This window comes from Anthonomus grandis, chromosome 5, assembly GCF_022605725.1.
Source record: "Anthonomus grandis grandis chromosome 5, icAntGran1.3, whole genome shotgun sequence".
In the NCBI taxonomy this organism is placed as follows: Eukaryota; Metazoa; Arthropoda; class Insecta; order Coleoptera; family Curculionidae; genus Anthonomus; species Anthonomus grandis.
Window position 1 is genome coordinate 30,764,773 of NC_065550.1, and position 16,730 is coordinate 30,781,502.

A 16,730-nucleotide genomic window follows, 5' to 3' on the forward strand; every position below is an offset into this window, starting at 1 on the left:
GATGGAGTGATGTACGTCAGACGCCCCAGTGAACAAAGATTAAACAAAAAGTACATTTGCCTCACAGTTAAACATGGAGGGGGAAATATTCTTGTTTGGGGATGTTTCTCGGCTCGTGGCATGGGACCCATAATAAGAATAGTGGGCAAAATGGATCGTTTCATGTACAAATACATTCTGCAAACACATTTAGTGCCATATATGGATGAAGTCATGCCAGTAACAGTCATTTCAGCATGACAACGATCCAAAACATGCTTCTCAATTTGTTAAGAGATGGCTATCCGAGGAAAAAATTAAATCTAATGGTCTGGCCATCTCAATCGCCAGACCTAAACCCTATAGAGAATTTATGGCATTACATTGACACCAAAATCAGGCACCTAACATGCTCTAATACCAATATTCTCTTTGAAATAGTGGAAAAGGCTTGGAAAGAAGTGAACAATGATTATATTACGAAATTAATTGAGTCCATGCCAAGAAGATGTACAGATGTTATAAAGGAGAAGGGGTACTACACGAAATATTGAATTGATTTTAATTTAGTTGGGTTATATTTTTTTTAGAATCAAAACTATTTTTTGTTGCTATATTTTTGAATAATAAATTTGCATAAAACAATTTGGCGTTTTATTTATTATGATACAAAAAATATGATAATATGAAAATATAAACAGGCTCTAACTATTCTTGTAAATAATACATAAACCTTACTTATAAAATAGATACTAAAAGATATATAACAGGAAAGTTCAATGTTGCTATCTTTTTGCACAATACTGTAGGTAACCTACCAACTTTTACTTATTCACCAGCGCACTATGCTTATGCCATACAACAGATACTGTCCAAACCAATAATAATATTTTATTTTAATTTATTTATTTATATTATTATATAAATAAATCACTAATGCTAATGCTAATTATAGTGGCCGCACTGTCCCCTGCAAAATGAGAACGCGTCACACGGTCTACCAGGATCGAAGGTAACACAGGATTCCTCTTGCACACACCTAATTACATTACTCCAAGTCATAGGAAAGAACTTATTAATAGCAGACAAATTAGTTATGGTTTACAAAATTAATGTTTAGTGAAACAAAAAACTCCTAGTATAGAAAACACGCTTTTAAAAGAATCTTATAATGTGTGTATAGACCTAATAGAAAAGTTCATTGGTCTCTAAATATTCTGAGAAAAACTCTCTACTGGTATTTTTCTCAGTCTGATAGTGAGATTATTGTTATTTTACGATTTTTTTTTCAGGATAACCAACTCGAAATGCTCCTGACGGCGGTCGAAAACCGCGGCACGGAGCTCGGCCATTGCGTGCTAGTAAAACGCGAGCACTGGCACGAGCCGCACGTGCTGTGTTGCCAGTCGTGGCGTTGGCCGGAGGTGCGGTGCGCAGACGAGTTGCGCCGGTTGCCGCAGTGCGGCGCCGCCTGCGACTTGGTTTACGCCTGCTGTAACCCGTTCCATTGGAGTCGATTATGTCAACCCGGTAAGTACCTAAATTACAATAACCAGGAATGTTACAACGTTATAACATTTAGAACAAACATTTACAAACAGACTATCTAATAATAAATAAATAAATAAATAAATATAAACGCCTTTAACTCGGTGAAAGTGAGCTATGCTGTCAACTTAACCGAGCATTTAGAAAGATACAATAAGCTATAAAAAAATAATATGACAGAGAGAAAAAGAAGTCTTACATTGCAGAACTTTAAAACATTATAGAAAAAAAAACAAATATTTATATAAAGAAAACCACTTATAAATAAACAAAGATATTCGTCACATCAGAAGTGCTTGTTTCATTTTACGTTTGAAGATGTCAGGAGACATTTGCAAGTTGGCCTGTATTATTTTTTATTTATTTGTTTGGTTTATTTGGAAGAAACAGTACCAGTACTCCTGTTAACCTTCCCCTTTTATTATCTTAAGAAGTAGACAAACTTTATTTTAAGTCCTAAATACCTACTGAATTAACAACATTGTAGATTTGCTAGGTTGATAATGAACAGAATATTGCAACCTACACCTAGATAACTTAATATCGGTATGTGCAAAGGTCGCAACAATACTCTCGAACATGTACTGAAAAGTCCCAAAAACCATTACAAAGGCAAATTAACCATTTGTCGCAATCTAACAAATTGAAAAACTATGATACGTCAATATGAACAAAATACATCGCCAAAAAAGCATCCCAATCAACAATAACAATCATTTATTTACCATTTTTTTTTATTGATTTAAAAGTTCAACTGAATTATAGGAAAATGAGGTTTGAGTCATGGTTTTAGAATTACAAATAAAACGTATGCAAGAATTCTAAGAAGTTGTCCAGGTGTGTTTAAAGTTAAATCTGTACTCTTGTAAAACTTCAGAATCTAAACTTGCTATCAAAGATCATACCCAAATTTTTAAACTCCTCAACGACTGGTGTATTGCCACCCCATTGATTACTATGACTATGACATGACTAGTGTCATTAGATTGTCTCAGGTTTTACGTTAGAAGGTCTCCATAAAATTGGCTGTAGAAGATCTACAGCAGAAGAGATTTTTATAGAACTGTAGGTATGGTAGCCATAACATATATATAGGCATAAATTATAACATATATAACCCTTGACTTGTTTTTAATATAATTTTTATCAAATATCTTACTGCATTTTGTGTTTCTCTTGGGGTTCAATTACACTAAAAGCCCAAAGTGTCTGAGTTTAAATGTAAACCTTTTATAATGAAAGAAAATTATGGTGTATGGTACTCTCTATTGTAATTTTCGACGTCAAAGCTTTGACTAATTATCATGGCGAAAAGAACACAATTTGGTAAAAGATATGCAAATATTCGTAGTTGCATTCGTAGTAGCATTGTCCAGAGTCTCTTAAATTTTTCCATTCAAATTCTTGGAAGTTTTGAGCTATTTTAAGCATTTTATCAATGAAATTAGAAAGCAAATCCAAGGGGATTAAACTAATTTGACGATATAATACACATCGAGTGAGCAGCGGCGTTATCCAGGGATCGGTAGTTGGCCCAGTGCTTTTTACATCATATTTGTTTGATCTAGTTGGACTCATAAAGATGGACACAAGTCTGTTAAAAATATATGCTAATCCTCTAACCAGCGCAGCGCTGCTCCAGACAGACCTGCAAAATGTTGAGATGTGGTCAACGCAATGGGGTATGAAACTAAACACATCCAAATGCACAGTATTGAGGATCGGTCCAGATAATCCTGATAATGAATATTTTCTGGATGGATGTGCCTTAAAATCAGTGAACGAACAAAATGATCTAGGAGTCCTAATAACATCAGACCTAAAATGGGAACGTCATATAACCAGAATTTGTAAAAAAGCAAACTCGCTAGTCTGATAAAACAAGCTTTTAGGGACCATTCTATTGAAATGATATCCACTCTATACAAAAGTTACATAAGACCAAAAATAGAATATGCCTTTGTTGTATAGAACCCATATTATAGACCAATTGGAGAAATTACAGCGCAAAGTAATAAAAATCCCTTACGAATTAAGCGAGGTGCCATATCCAGAAAGATTAATCAGGTTTGGTTTGACCACTCTCAGAGAGGGAAGACATAGAGGCGATCTCATCGAAACCTACAAGATTACTAGTGGTTATTACCAGTGCAATTTGGCGAACCTTTTCCACTATAGCCAAAACCATCATCTCCGAGGACATACAAGGAAGCTGGAAAAAGAAAGAACGGCAAAACTTCCCAGAAAAAACTTTGTAACAAATCGTGCAGTGCACTTGTGGAACTCGTTAAATCAGGAAACGGCGACGGCCCCAAATACGAATATCTTCAAGAATCGCGTTGATGTTGAGCTGTGACAAAATTCGGAGAGAGTGATCCAGTACCTACTGCATGTGAGCAGGTCCACCTACTCAAGCCTGAAACATACGGAAGAAACAATAGCTTCATCGGTCTCACCGCCTGTTATTGTCAACATAATAATAATAATAATGACAAAGACGCCATTAAAATGAGGAAAAATGATGCCTATATACGTTAAAATAGACCATTTTTCAGGCGATATTTTAGGGTATAAAAAAAGCATTTTACCGTATGATATCTACATGTACATACAAACAGTAGAAAGTCTTTGAAAGAGATTAAGATCAATTCTAGTTTTAGTATTTAAATTTCGATTATTAAACATTATTAAATGGTGCAAAGCTCTATTAATCATTTGTACTATTCATCAACGGTTTTCTCTTGAAATCGGACCAATTTAAAAAAAAAACATTATTTTACCCGACCTCCCCCTTATATTTGTCAAATAAGTCGTCAAAATCTTGGAAGTAGAACGTGGAGTAAAATAGTACAATTTTTCACAGTTGAACTGTATTAAATTCAGTGTAAGTATATTAAAAAATTAAATCATCTGTAAGGGTTCTAACAACCACAATCCACCTTCTATAGCTATTAGAAGTTGGTGGCTCTCAACTTTTAATCTTCTAGTAATTTAGCTGCACAAAACCTGTTGTACTTTTGAATTATTGTTTTTTTGTATATAGGAGTTTATGTTTGCCTGATTTGCTGGACACTTAATTTGTACGGTTTAATTCCATAAATCACGACACTTAATCCATAAAATTCCTATACAACACGTTCACTTTTTGGCAAAATATTATTATTGTGGCGTGACTCAAGTGAAAGGTAATAAATTTCTTTTTAAGATTATTTTGGCAAACCGTTCGACCATAAGAACGCGTTCGTTACAATTACATTGTCTATATGGTATTTTTTATAAAAAAAAAAAAATGCATCGCTCAAAACGAATCTCACCGGTGTATCCCAAGTTAAACAAAGGTTAAAAATAGCCCTAATAGATTTCTAGGAATCGCGGTGCCGCGTCGGTCCGCTTTTCTGGGTACCATCATCGACCATTAAGTCAAGTACTACAAGGCCCAGATGGTCGAGAGAAGCCAAACAAAAATGCGGGACCCTTGTCGAATACCTTCTTTTGGGTTCTCTTTTTTTGTTCGTTTTATTGATGGCGCCAAAAAGAGCAGACTGTACATAAGGGTACAGCTTCTGGATGTAATAGTATAGCTTTGTAAAAGTTTGTAAAACTTTTTTTACATTTTACCCAGCTGTTTATTCTGATCGTTTTTTTTTTTTAATTTTATTAGTAGGGGCCTTAAGCGGATTAAAACACCTCACCACCACAAATTTGACAATTTTCAAATACCGCCAATTAGGAATATGAAGAAGAGGATGATTATGAGACTCTCATTAAAGACAAAAGTGCTGATTCTGTAATTTTGCAATTAAAGAATGTATTCTCACGATTTGGGTCACCAGACATTGTGGTTGCTGATAATGTTCCATTTAATGGGGAAAAATGTAAAAAATTCGCAAAAGATTGGAACTTTAATCTTGCATTTAGAAGCCCATTTTCAGATCAGGCTAGAACATAAGGGCCAAATAAAGACAAATATTTAGGGATTTTTTTTAAATCCATTGAGTACATCAAAAGTAAAACAGGCATCATAATATTTGTGTGATGTTATAAGGATCTCCTGGTCATGCAATAATTTTTGGGTGTATAAAAAAAGAGTTCTTTCAGCTTTGAGTAATTTGTTGGGTATAAAAGTGTAGTTCTATCTCTGATCACTTTTTATAAGATTAACCTACTTAGATACTGGGGTTTTGTGCCAAGGTTGTTTACACACTCATAGTTACAACGAAACAGGCAGATCAACGCTCTATATTTTACAAAGCCGGAAAACAATAGTCCGCTGCAAGCGTACCATTGTCATGTTTTGACAGGGGTCTAAAATAGTCCGCGAGCTTAATAATTAAAGACTGCATATTGCGGTTAGGCAACAAGCTTCGCAAATACGTTTACAACTTCTAACAGTACCTATCCTCTTCTTTTACTAAGCTCAGATGTAATAAGATCTGATATAGTTTGCTCAACATTAAGTAAAATACCTTGGTTTGACATTTAGTAAATTTGTGCTGTAGGATCTCTAGACTTGTCAGATCTATATTAAAGTTTAAGAACTGTGATATAGATCTGATGACCAGCGATGTGTTTACGGCAAGTATATTTTTAATTTTTATATTTATCTTTACTACTTTTGATGAATCACAATATTCTATTTGCTCTATCCACAATAATGTCATAGTGTTCTGAAAATGTAGGCTTAGAATCTAAACAAGCACCAAGATCATTGATTACGAATATTTCAGAAAGAGCCGTATTATTAATGTGATATTGAGCAGGTATTGGTTTAATTAATCTGCTATTTCTAACATACCAATTATTGAAAATAGTGTTTGCAATATAATTAGGTCTTGTCTAAAGAATTTATTTATTAGGCCATTTATAAATGGACAAAATAAAAGAGGTCCCAGATGTGATACCTGAGGGATACCAGAAGTTACACTAAGGACCTTAGATAAAAAAAAAAACCATGGAACTTCACCCACTGTTTTCTGTTAGATAAATGAAATTTCAACCAAGAAACCAAAAGTATGACATTAGATATGCCATAGTGTTAAAGTTTATTCAGTAGTATTTCATGACTGACTATCAAAGGCCAAATATTGACAAATAAAAATAAATTAGTGTTTACCAGAAATAAATCCATGTTGTAAGGTAGTAATTATTTTATTAAAAACCTCGGCTCAGATATCTTCAGTGCTGTGTTCAAACAGTTTAGGTATAGCCGATAAGATACTAATAGGTCACTAGATTTTGTTACATTATTTTTTTCGCCAGAAGTTTGGACACACATATGACAATATCCAGTCCTCGGGAATGGGCAATCATTTAAGAAATGGGAGAGTATTATATACTGATGAGAAAAATTTAGCAAATAAGGACAATCAATGGCTATATCAATGCAATTTTATGCACTTTTTATACCCAGACACATAACTGAAGGAACAGATTCCATGGATGGTCTGAGTACGGATACATTTCTAAAGGGTTTTTGGCTTATTATTAATGCTACTTTCTGCTTCAATAATATATGTCCCATAACATTCTTCTGTTCAAGTTTTTCAGTACCTATACGTAATAAGTTAAAAGTATGATAATCATCCGAAAGGCGTGGTAATTTGTAATCCTTATGAGGCGTCTCTTTTTACAATTAAAGAATCTGAAATCCTGACTGGGAAATTGCTGGTGTTCTTTAATGGGAACCTGCATATCAAATCACTCAATAAAATGCTATAAAAATTACATTTATTATGCATAATATCAGACCAATTAATGAATAAAAAGTAGGTGTTTATACTATTAAAGTCATAAAAGAATGTATTGAATAATCTAGGGCTCTAGAATTGTTTCCACTGTCGGATAATACAAGTCCCAATTTACTAGTTCTAAGCATTTGGTGACACAATATTAAAATTTGAAAAGCACCGCAGATCCAGAATTGCAAAATGGTCATTTAATATACTATTGTAGTCACACAGTGGTCTCCTAATCAGATCTTATGTTACTAGGTTTAAGATTCTGATAATCCTCGGCTTATGACCATATGAGATACTTCATAAATTATAATCACCCATCACTATCACACTATTGAAATCCTCAGACTTTAGGTGATTTTCTAGGTATGTGATGACGGCATGTAAACAGAACTAACACAGTAGTCAAATCACCACACTTCACCGACACCCATATTTCTTGAACTATTGGATTGTTATAGGAAGTAGATGCGACTTTAAACAAAGTATGTTTTTATCAACTGGGAATTTATTATTTTGTATTTCTTTGGAAGTATACTGATTGGTCTAACACGTTTCATTTTCTTAGGGCAGAAGATTATGGGAATAGGAATTATTAAAGTCTTTCTCCAACATTCAGAAAAAACGGATTGTTTAATACAATAATTAAAAATATGAGTTATATAGGATAATAAATATGGACAACGAGATATTTTTGGAGATATGAACTCACACTATCTATTTCCACTAATTTAGATTTTATCTTTTGTAATATTTGTAGGACGTCAATTTCGGTTAGTTTGCTTAGAAATAAATACATTGTACTTTTTCATGTATAGAGTTATCATGTTATTATTAATTGGGACTATTTTTTGTAGAAAAAATTTGATTTATTGTGTTTAGATCTTTAAGATGATTAGAAATTGAACCTTTATTTTCAGATGGTGAGAAATCGAACCTTTTTAGGTCCTGTCAGATGTCTGATGTATGTATACTCTAGAAATGCCTTTTTTCTCTTTTAATTGTAACTGTTGTGAGATTTCGAACGTAATAAATGGTCAAGACATAGAAAAATTAGCAAAAAATCGTAGAATTAAAAAAAATGGCAACACATACTTCTCCAGACAGTTATATTATTCCTTATTCAACAATACATTTAAAGGGTAACTGATTGCACGTCTTTATGCAAAGTTATGGGAATTTCATGGGTAACAAACTCAAACTCAAAAATGCTTTATTGTCAATATAAACATAGAAGTTGTAGACAAAGCTAATAGACTGTACATTAAAGGAATAAAACGAGAAACTAATTTAAAATAAAATAAAATTATATAAAACTTTGAAAAATACTTAAATGCTAATCATTAAAAAATTCACCTAAACTATAGTACGCTTTACTAGCAAGAAATATTTTCGTCCTTGTACATAGGCTTTTTTCAGTCTTAAGTTGTCTTATTTTTAGTGGAAGTTTATTAAACAGCTTTCTACCTCCATATATGATAGAGCTACGGACAAGTTCAAAATGAGGAATGGGTAGCCTCAACAAATAATTTTGTCGCGTATTATAGTGGCCTCCTGTGTGTGGAGTTCCTGTTTATATTTTCTAAAAACTAAGCAAACTGTTTCCAAAATAAAAATACAACACAGGGTTAAAATATTATGACCAAAAAGCGGGCGACATGAGTCACGAGGCTTGGCCCCACATAGATATCTAATGGCCGTTTTCTGGAGTACAAACACTGAACTAAAAAGTGAATTCGAACATGAACCCCAAAAGCAAATTCCATATCGAAGGTGCGACTCGATAATCGCGAAGTATGCAGATCTGGCGATGGAGAAATTAAGACTGGTGGCAATAACCCTTAGGGCGTAGCAGCCTGATGAGACTTTTCTACATACATTCACAATATGGTCTTCAAATTCAAGGAACTTATCTATGGAAAGACCCAAAAACTTACCGAACGATGGCATGGTGATGGCTTCATTATTTAAACATTATTATTTAAAATTAAAGATATTTGTTTTGGAAACATTAAATGTCAAAAAATTTGCATCTCACCAGTCTTTTATTTTTAACAAATCTGCACGTATATTGGCCTCCATTTGAGAAACATCAGAGTCGTGCCAGAGGATGGTGGTATCATCGGCAAACAATCTAAATTTGCCAGTTACCTGCAGTTGTGGCAGATCGTTCACATAAATGAGAAAAAGTAAAGGACCAAGTACTGATCCTTGAACACCCACATTTATATTAAGTTCCTTAGAGATACCACCATTAAATTTGACAGCCTGGACACGATTTGATAAGTAGGAACGAAACCACTCAAGGGCAGTTCCTCTGAAACCATAGAGCTCCAGTTTCATCAGCAGCACTCTGTGACTCACGCAGTCAAATGCCTTGGACAAGTCACGCAGAATACCGCTGCTGCAACTTCACCAACATTCAGTCGGTTGTACAGGTGCTCTAGAAAGCTAAAGATAGCATCATTTGTGCTCACAGACTCACGAAAGCCAAACTGCCTCAATAGGCCGAACCTATTTAAAAATGAAACCATCCTCACTTTAACGAGCCGTTCCACTATCTTGGCTAAAGTAGGCAATAACGCTATAGGTCTAAAGGACAGTCGCGATCGCCATCCTTGTAAAGAGGAACAATCATTGCTCTTTTTAAGCACTCTGGGAAAACTCCAGACATAAATGAAAAGTTAATTGACTCGGCCAAGACTTGCAAAGCAACAAGAGGTAAAGCAGAAAATATTTTAAGAGAAAGCCCATCCCAACCTGATGAACTCTTATTCTTAATATTAACCATTAACTGTTTAAGCTCTTCTACACTTGTGGGGGCAAAAAAGAAAGATTCGGCTACTACCACATTGCTGAGATAGCTCCTGGGATCTATTTTTTGTGAGAGATTGGCTGCAAGGTTATACTAGCAATATCACAGTAGAAGGAATTGAGGACATTGGAATCTAAGGTACTTGGAATAACCAAGACATTATTTTTGCCCCTTAGCTAATTTAAAATCTTCCAAGACTCTTTTGCTCTGTTGGAGGAATTATTTATCTTCCTTTGAGTAGTAGTATCCTCCTTTAAGTAGGTTGAAACAGGTCTGTGAAGACAGTTTTGACAACTGTCAACGTCACAAAAGTAGCACAAGGCCTGTTTTGACTATAGTTCTGATGTTGCCGGAGAGTTGGGTGTGCATATTAGTCTTGTGTATAAATGAAACTTCCTAATTCAAATAATATCTTATTAAACCCATACCTGTTATAGTGAAAAGATCGGCCAACTAACCAGTTTTGTGTTGGCTCATTTTAAAAATATGTTTGTCGGTTCTACCTATGCACGTTGCTGCTGATACAACCTGCTGGGTAATTTATAGACCTCGCCGTCCGTCAGAGAATTAAAACGCTCTCTTACGTAATTGTTTTTCTTGCTTTTTTAGACCGTCGTCGTCGTGTTTCTTTTTTCTGTTTCGTTTAAGGCCCGTTTCAGATATTTTGGCGATTTTAAGCTGCTCTTAAAACGGTGTTATCGCACAAGCGATTTTATTGCGAGACATAAAAATCATAATCGCATAAGTGGTCGCGCCCACGCCTTAACCCACACGTGTTTTGTTGGCGGCGCGTTTGTGATTTTTTTTTTTTTTCGTTTTAATGAGGAAGAAACTATGACACGGTTTTTACTGAACGATTCAGTTCGTAGATCTGAAAATTAAGGTGGTCGTTTAATTTGAAAAAAAAAAACAGATAAAATAATAGGCCTTCGTTGTATTCTAAGATATTATTTATTTTCTACTGGCTCAGTGCCTTTAAAGAGAAAAGCTGTGACAAGTGTTAACGTTGTGTATCCAGAGTCTAGTATCAGGAACAGCTCAGGGCTCAATCCTTGGTCCCCTTTATCATTTACACGTCTGAACTTATAAGCTCTCTTCATGTCTGAAAAATACAAGCTTTTGCTGACGACACTCACCCACATATACTATCGCTTCTCTTCAAAAGACTATGATACTTGCAACGAAACTATTAATCACGAATAGTGATGTAAAATGACGGTCATTTATTGGTCATTTTTGTAATTTATGGTCATTTATATTTTCTTATTTTCAATATTAGACTAGGTACTTATTATAGCAATAAAAACACACATTTTAAACAAAAAAATATAATACAACGTAAAACAAAACATTAAATTCTCATAATAAAAAATATTTATAAATAAAACAAAGTTGTATTATTAAAAAATAACATAAATATGTAAATTCAAACTAAATGCTTATAAAGGTAGGTAATAAAAATAATAAAACTGGATTTAACTAAAATTCGTAATTTTCTTCTTCTTCGTCAGTCTCATAATTATAGATATCACTGAAGCTAATATCAAGTTCACTGGTACAGCTTACATGTTCATTTCCGTTATCAGGTAAGGTTTTAGAGGTGGAGGTAAGAGGGTAATGGTGATTTTGACGGTCCAGACGGTTCCTCATCGGCATCGGGAGTAGTTTCTAGAATAATACTGTTTTTTCTATATTTCTTAAATTAAAAATAATAATGTTAATACCTAAACGATTTTGTTCTATTCTAGAATACACATGTCTGACATGTCTCTCCTTGTCAACTAATCCTAATCTGAAACTTATATCTTTGCTCGGTTTAACGCTTTTATGAGGAAATAGTTTTAGATTGTGATGTATATAAGTTAGCATACCAGCTCTTTTTGTTGTTAGACGATTCCTAGTTTTGAGAATGTATAAAGCCATAAGAACTGAAAGTTCTCTCAGTCGCTGGCATGCCAAGTACAGCTTCTGCCACATGTCGAAGTGGCATTTTAGTACAAATACCTTTCCAGTATATCAAAGGTAAAATGTTAACATTTTTTTCACAATCAGGCCAGGTATCCAGACGAGCTGGACCCTGCATCCAACCTGTACCAGTTAAATAGTAGAGAGTAATAGAAGTTGTTTTACTATTACATAAAAAAGTAAGCAGACCTATTTTCCAAATGGAGAAAAAAAAAACTAGATTTTTTAAAACGTTGCTCTATATATGAGCGATAGTGTAAGTGCGTGCAATAGATTAATTTTATTTGGCATCTATCAGTATTTTGTGCCTTCACCCAAGCAAAAAGAAGAAAATTAAATTAAAACCAACGCGCTTTAAAAGAAAACACGAACGTGGGTCGCGGCAATTTTCGATAAACGTCCGGCAGACGGGGCCGTAGGGGGCCGACCGCCGATAATTACGTGAAATAAGAAGAAGAGGAAGAAGAAGAAAAAAAACGCCGCTCTGTTGAGATAGCGCTGGCGCCGACCCATGATCAAGCCGAAATAACAGAATAAGAAGACGACCAAGGAGGAGTAGAAGAAGAAGAAGAAGACGATACGGTAAACAGAGTGATGGGTGGCATTTTATTTCATGCTGGGGTGCGACCAATGAAACCGTATTAGGTAATCTGGGAATGAAAATGTTCGGCTCTCACGCCGTTCTAATTGCTTTATATTCATATACAAACACCAACGTGTAACGGGGGTTTTCGGTGCTGCTTTTATTCGGTTCCATTATCGTCGCTAATTGTCGACGGCGCCACACCGACAACCGTCCTCGTGAAACAACCGAATCTCCGACGTTGAGTGGTCGCGACAAAACCGTCAGATAAAAACGTTGAATTTTTTGTTGATGGGGGTCTTTTGTTAGCGTGTCAGTGGGACCCGACGCGGACGTGATTAACTTAAATTATACCACGCACCGATATTGAAGAAAACGAACTGTCAAAGAACGCGTTTGACAGCTGTCACGCGACACTAAAGGGGGGTTTACACACAGATAAAAAGGATCTCTTAACATAAAGTAAAACGAGTTTAAACCAAGGCCGCCATGTCTTTGGATATAGCCAAATGAATATTACCTTAGGAAAATCTTACCACATCCTTAGCTTTAGTCTACTACTATTTTAAATTGTTAAGTAAATATGTCCTAATTGTAAGAACAGCAAATTATTTAGTTATTTGGTCTAAGAGAAGAAAAAAAAATAATTTTCTCTCCCCAAGGTCATTATGTTTTTGGTACAAGAGTCTTAATCTTAACTTCAAAACGTGTGATCTTCTCATATGTACACTATCGGACAAAAGTAGAGAAACTTTTTAAATTTGCGTTTTATTTGAATACTTCAAAACTAATGCAGTTCTACACATAATGAAAATCAACAATAATTGTTAAGACTTAATTTGTATAAAGTAAAATAAATTGTAGAAGAAAATCCTAAGATTTAATTTAATTAAACAAAATATTTATGAGACAAAAGTAGAGAAACTAAATTTTATTCCAAAAGTACAAGTTATTTCTTATTTCTATCTTAGAAAAATTAATAGTAAGTAGAGTATCCCTTATTGGCAATCACCTCGCGGCATCGATTAGGCATGGATTCCAACAGTTTCATAATGGTTTCCTCTCCAATAGAATTCCAGGAATCTTGTAAAACTTTTATAAGATCATTTTTATTACTGATCTGATGTTGCCTTACACGCCGGTCTAGTTCCTCCCAGAGGTTTTCAATCGGGTTAAGATCGGGACTTTGCGCAGGAAAGTCCATAACCCTAATATTTTCCGATAAAAACCAATCTTTGACAACCTTTGATTTATGTTTGGGGTCGTTATCTTGTAGGAATATCCAAGTCAAAGGTAAATTATCCTCAGCAAAGGGTAGCATTACATTTTGTAGGATGTCTAAATACACAAATCGATCCATGATACCCTCAATGATGTGTAATGGTCCTGTACCGAACCCAGAGAAGCAACCCCATACCATGCAGGAGCCACCACCATGCTTTACCGTAGGCTGTGTATATCTTGGATCGAATCTTTTGCCTTGTGGTCGATGTACCCATGAGATTCCATCGGACCCAAACAAATTGAACTTACTTTCATCAGTAAAAAGAACTTTTTTCCAGTCGTTGGTTGTCCAATGCAAATATTTTTGTGCAAAGTTGAGTCGGGCCTTCTGATTCTTCTTGCTAATAAACGGCTTTTTAGCGGCTCTTCTACTAAATAATCCTCCTTCCCTCAGTCGTCTTTGTATGGTCTTAGAACTAACATTAACACCAGGTAATTCACTTAAAATTTTATTTGCTGATTTGTAAGGATCAGACTGGGCAATTCTTTTTATCATCATTTCCATGTGTTTGGTTGTTTTTCTTGGGCGGCCACTTTTTTTAATGCTTTTTGTTGAATTTCGTGTTTTAAAATTAGAAATTGTCTTGCTAACAACGGACTTATGCAAATTAAGCGTTTTACTAATGTCCACTTGTCGTATACCACTCTTGTGTGCATCAACTATTTTTCTACGAAGGTCTTCAGACAAATATCTTCCGCGAGGCATGTTGATTAAAAAAACTATGCAAAACTATCAACAGAACTCACGTAAAGCGAACTAAATACTAAATTTGGACGATTGATATTTAGGTTTCTCTACTTATGTCCATCCGAAAATATTTGAATTCTTTTATTGTAAATAAACAACTGATAAGAGGCATGTAAAATGCGGTAAAAAAACGCAGTTGTTGAGAACTACAATATTTGTAGTAAATATTTAATTTAAATACATGGTTTCCGTAAATCAAAGAATTTTTAGAAGTTTCTCTACTTTTGTCCGATAGTGTACATAAATGTACTTGTCTGAAAGACATTTCTTTGACGGAAATAAATGAATGGCTTAAAATCTAAAAATTTAATGGATACAAGATCATTAAGTTCTTACGTCAAATATTAAATATCTTGTATTAAGAAATTATTTACTTGACCCAAAAATTATTATTACAGTTTCGGAAGATAAGTTTTCGAAATTTCGTAATATAACTCACAAAAAAATATAAAATTAAGTTAAGCCTGTCAGAAAACACTATAATATTAATTAGACAGCTTCACACAATTTTACATTTTTTTGTGGATTACGACTGTTCACAACCAAATACGTATACGAGTATATAATATCTTTATTGTATTTAAAGCCCCTTTATAATTATGTATTTTTTTATTAAAATGTATCTTATGTTTTCATTTTTCATAAACTGTTTTTGATTTTACTTTTTATATTTTATTCACTTAAATAAGTTTTCGCATTCAATATTAAATATCGAGCAAAATTTATAGCGCTTTTTACGAGGTTTTTTCGAGGATATAAAAAAGAAAAGAAGATAAAATATTAATAAGACACTTTTATTTTATATTATGGAAGTCATAAGTTTCACAAAATACATATACTAATATTATATCGTTAATATTTAACGTCAACGCAAAATTAAACTCTCTATTATGCTATGAGCATCAAAAAAAAAATTAAAAAAATCTGTAACACTTATTGCACTAGTCTTATTTTTTAAAATTATTTTATGAAACCAGAAGGTAATAACTATTGTCTAGGCTTATGGTTTCTAAGTTATTTACATTTCCAAAACTCTAATACTTGTAGATAATATCTGCTAACCAGACTAACCACCTATGCATAAATTAATAGAATATCCTGAAAAAATTAACATGATGAATGACAATGAAACATTGAATTTATTCCTTACTATTACGATCACACTGTATATTATACATATATTTTTCGATATAAGAGAAAAAAAATTAAACGTATATTTTTATAAAAAAGGATTTTTTTTCACAGTTACTTAAATGTTTGCGCCAAGGATATTTATTTTGTCCTAAAATGGTACGATTCTTAGCTCGAAATAATTATCTTATTTAAAGTACATGACCTTTCCTTCAAGATTTTAATTTTAAAGTAAGAAAATTCTCTTCTGCTAAGATTATATTTTTTTCTTTTAGGAAAATTTATAGCGGTTTTCGCGGAGCAGTCCTGAACTTGTCCGGGATTCTTTTCCCGAGTCTTTTCCTGTATTTTTATTGCTTTTAATATGTCCGCATTTTATCATCAGCCAATCGAAACTTAGGAAAACAATCCCGGACTAGTTCAGAACTGCCCTGTGAAAATATAGCTATATTAGCTTCTAAAGAATATTTTAACGCAAACGTCCACCATTTTGTTTAGGATACAATAATAATTTACACAAAAGCTTTTAAAAATCAATGCATGCTTATTTAGTTATTTATAAACTAATCTAGGTATACCTATAAGAAAGTAAAAAATGCATTATAGCCCTACTGAGTATTTTAAACCTACACACGCATATATAGGTACCGGTATAATTTAAAAAAAGAAATAAAAACCACATATATTTATAATATAAATATACCTTCAAACACAGGCCACAAGTGTTTCAAAGCATTCCGCTTTAAAAAAGAGAAAACTTCACTTACTTCAACTTCAAAATTGATGTTGTCCATGTTGAAAAAACCAAATTCAAACACAAAAATGCGATTATACATCGTGTCGCGTTGACAATGCCGCGTCTAACTTGCTAATGATTGGAACGACCAAAGGACAAAGTTCCGACAAAGGGAAAACACCGGGGTTATACCTACGCGACCCAAC

The 16,730-nt window shown here is 33.8% G+C and overlaps 1 protein-coding gene across 3 annotated transcripts in view; it reads left to right on the top strand.

Annotated features, from left to right (window-relative positions):
• The window catches only part of LOC126736742 (mothers against decapentaplegic homolog 6), a 99,254-nt gene that overhangs the window by 15,529 nt on the left and 66,995 nt on the right, over positions 1-16,730 (top strand). For all 3 annotated transcript variants that reach the window (XM_050441267.1, XM_050441269.1, XM_050441268.1), the window contains exon 2: positions 1,272-1,509. In XM_050441267.1, the coding sequence (XP_050297224.1) occupies positions 1,272-1,509 (238 nt within the window). The remainder of the gene's footprint in view (positions 1-1,271; positions 1,510-16,730) is intronic.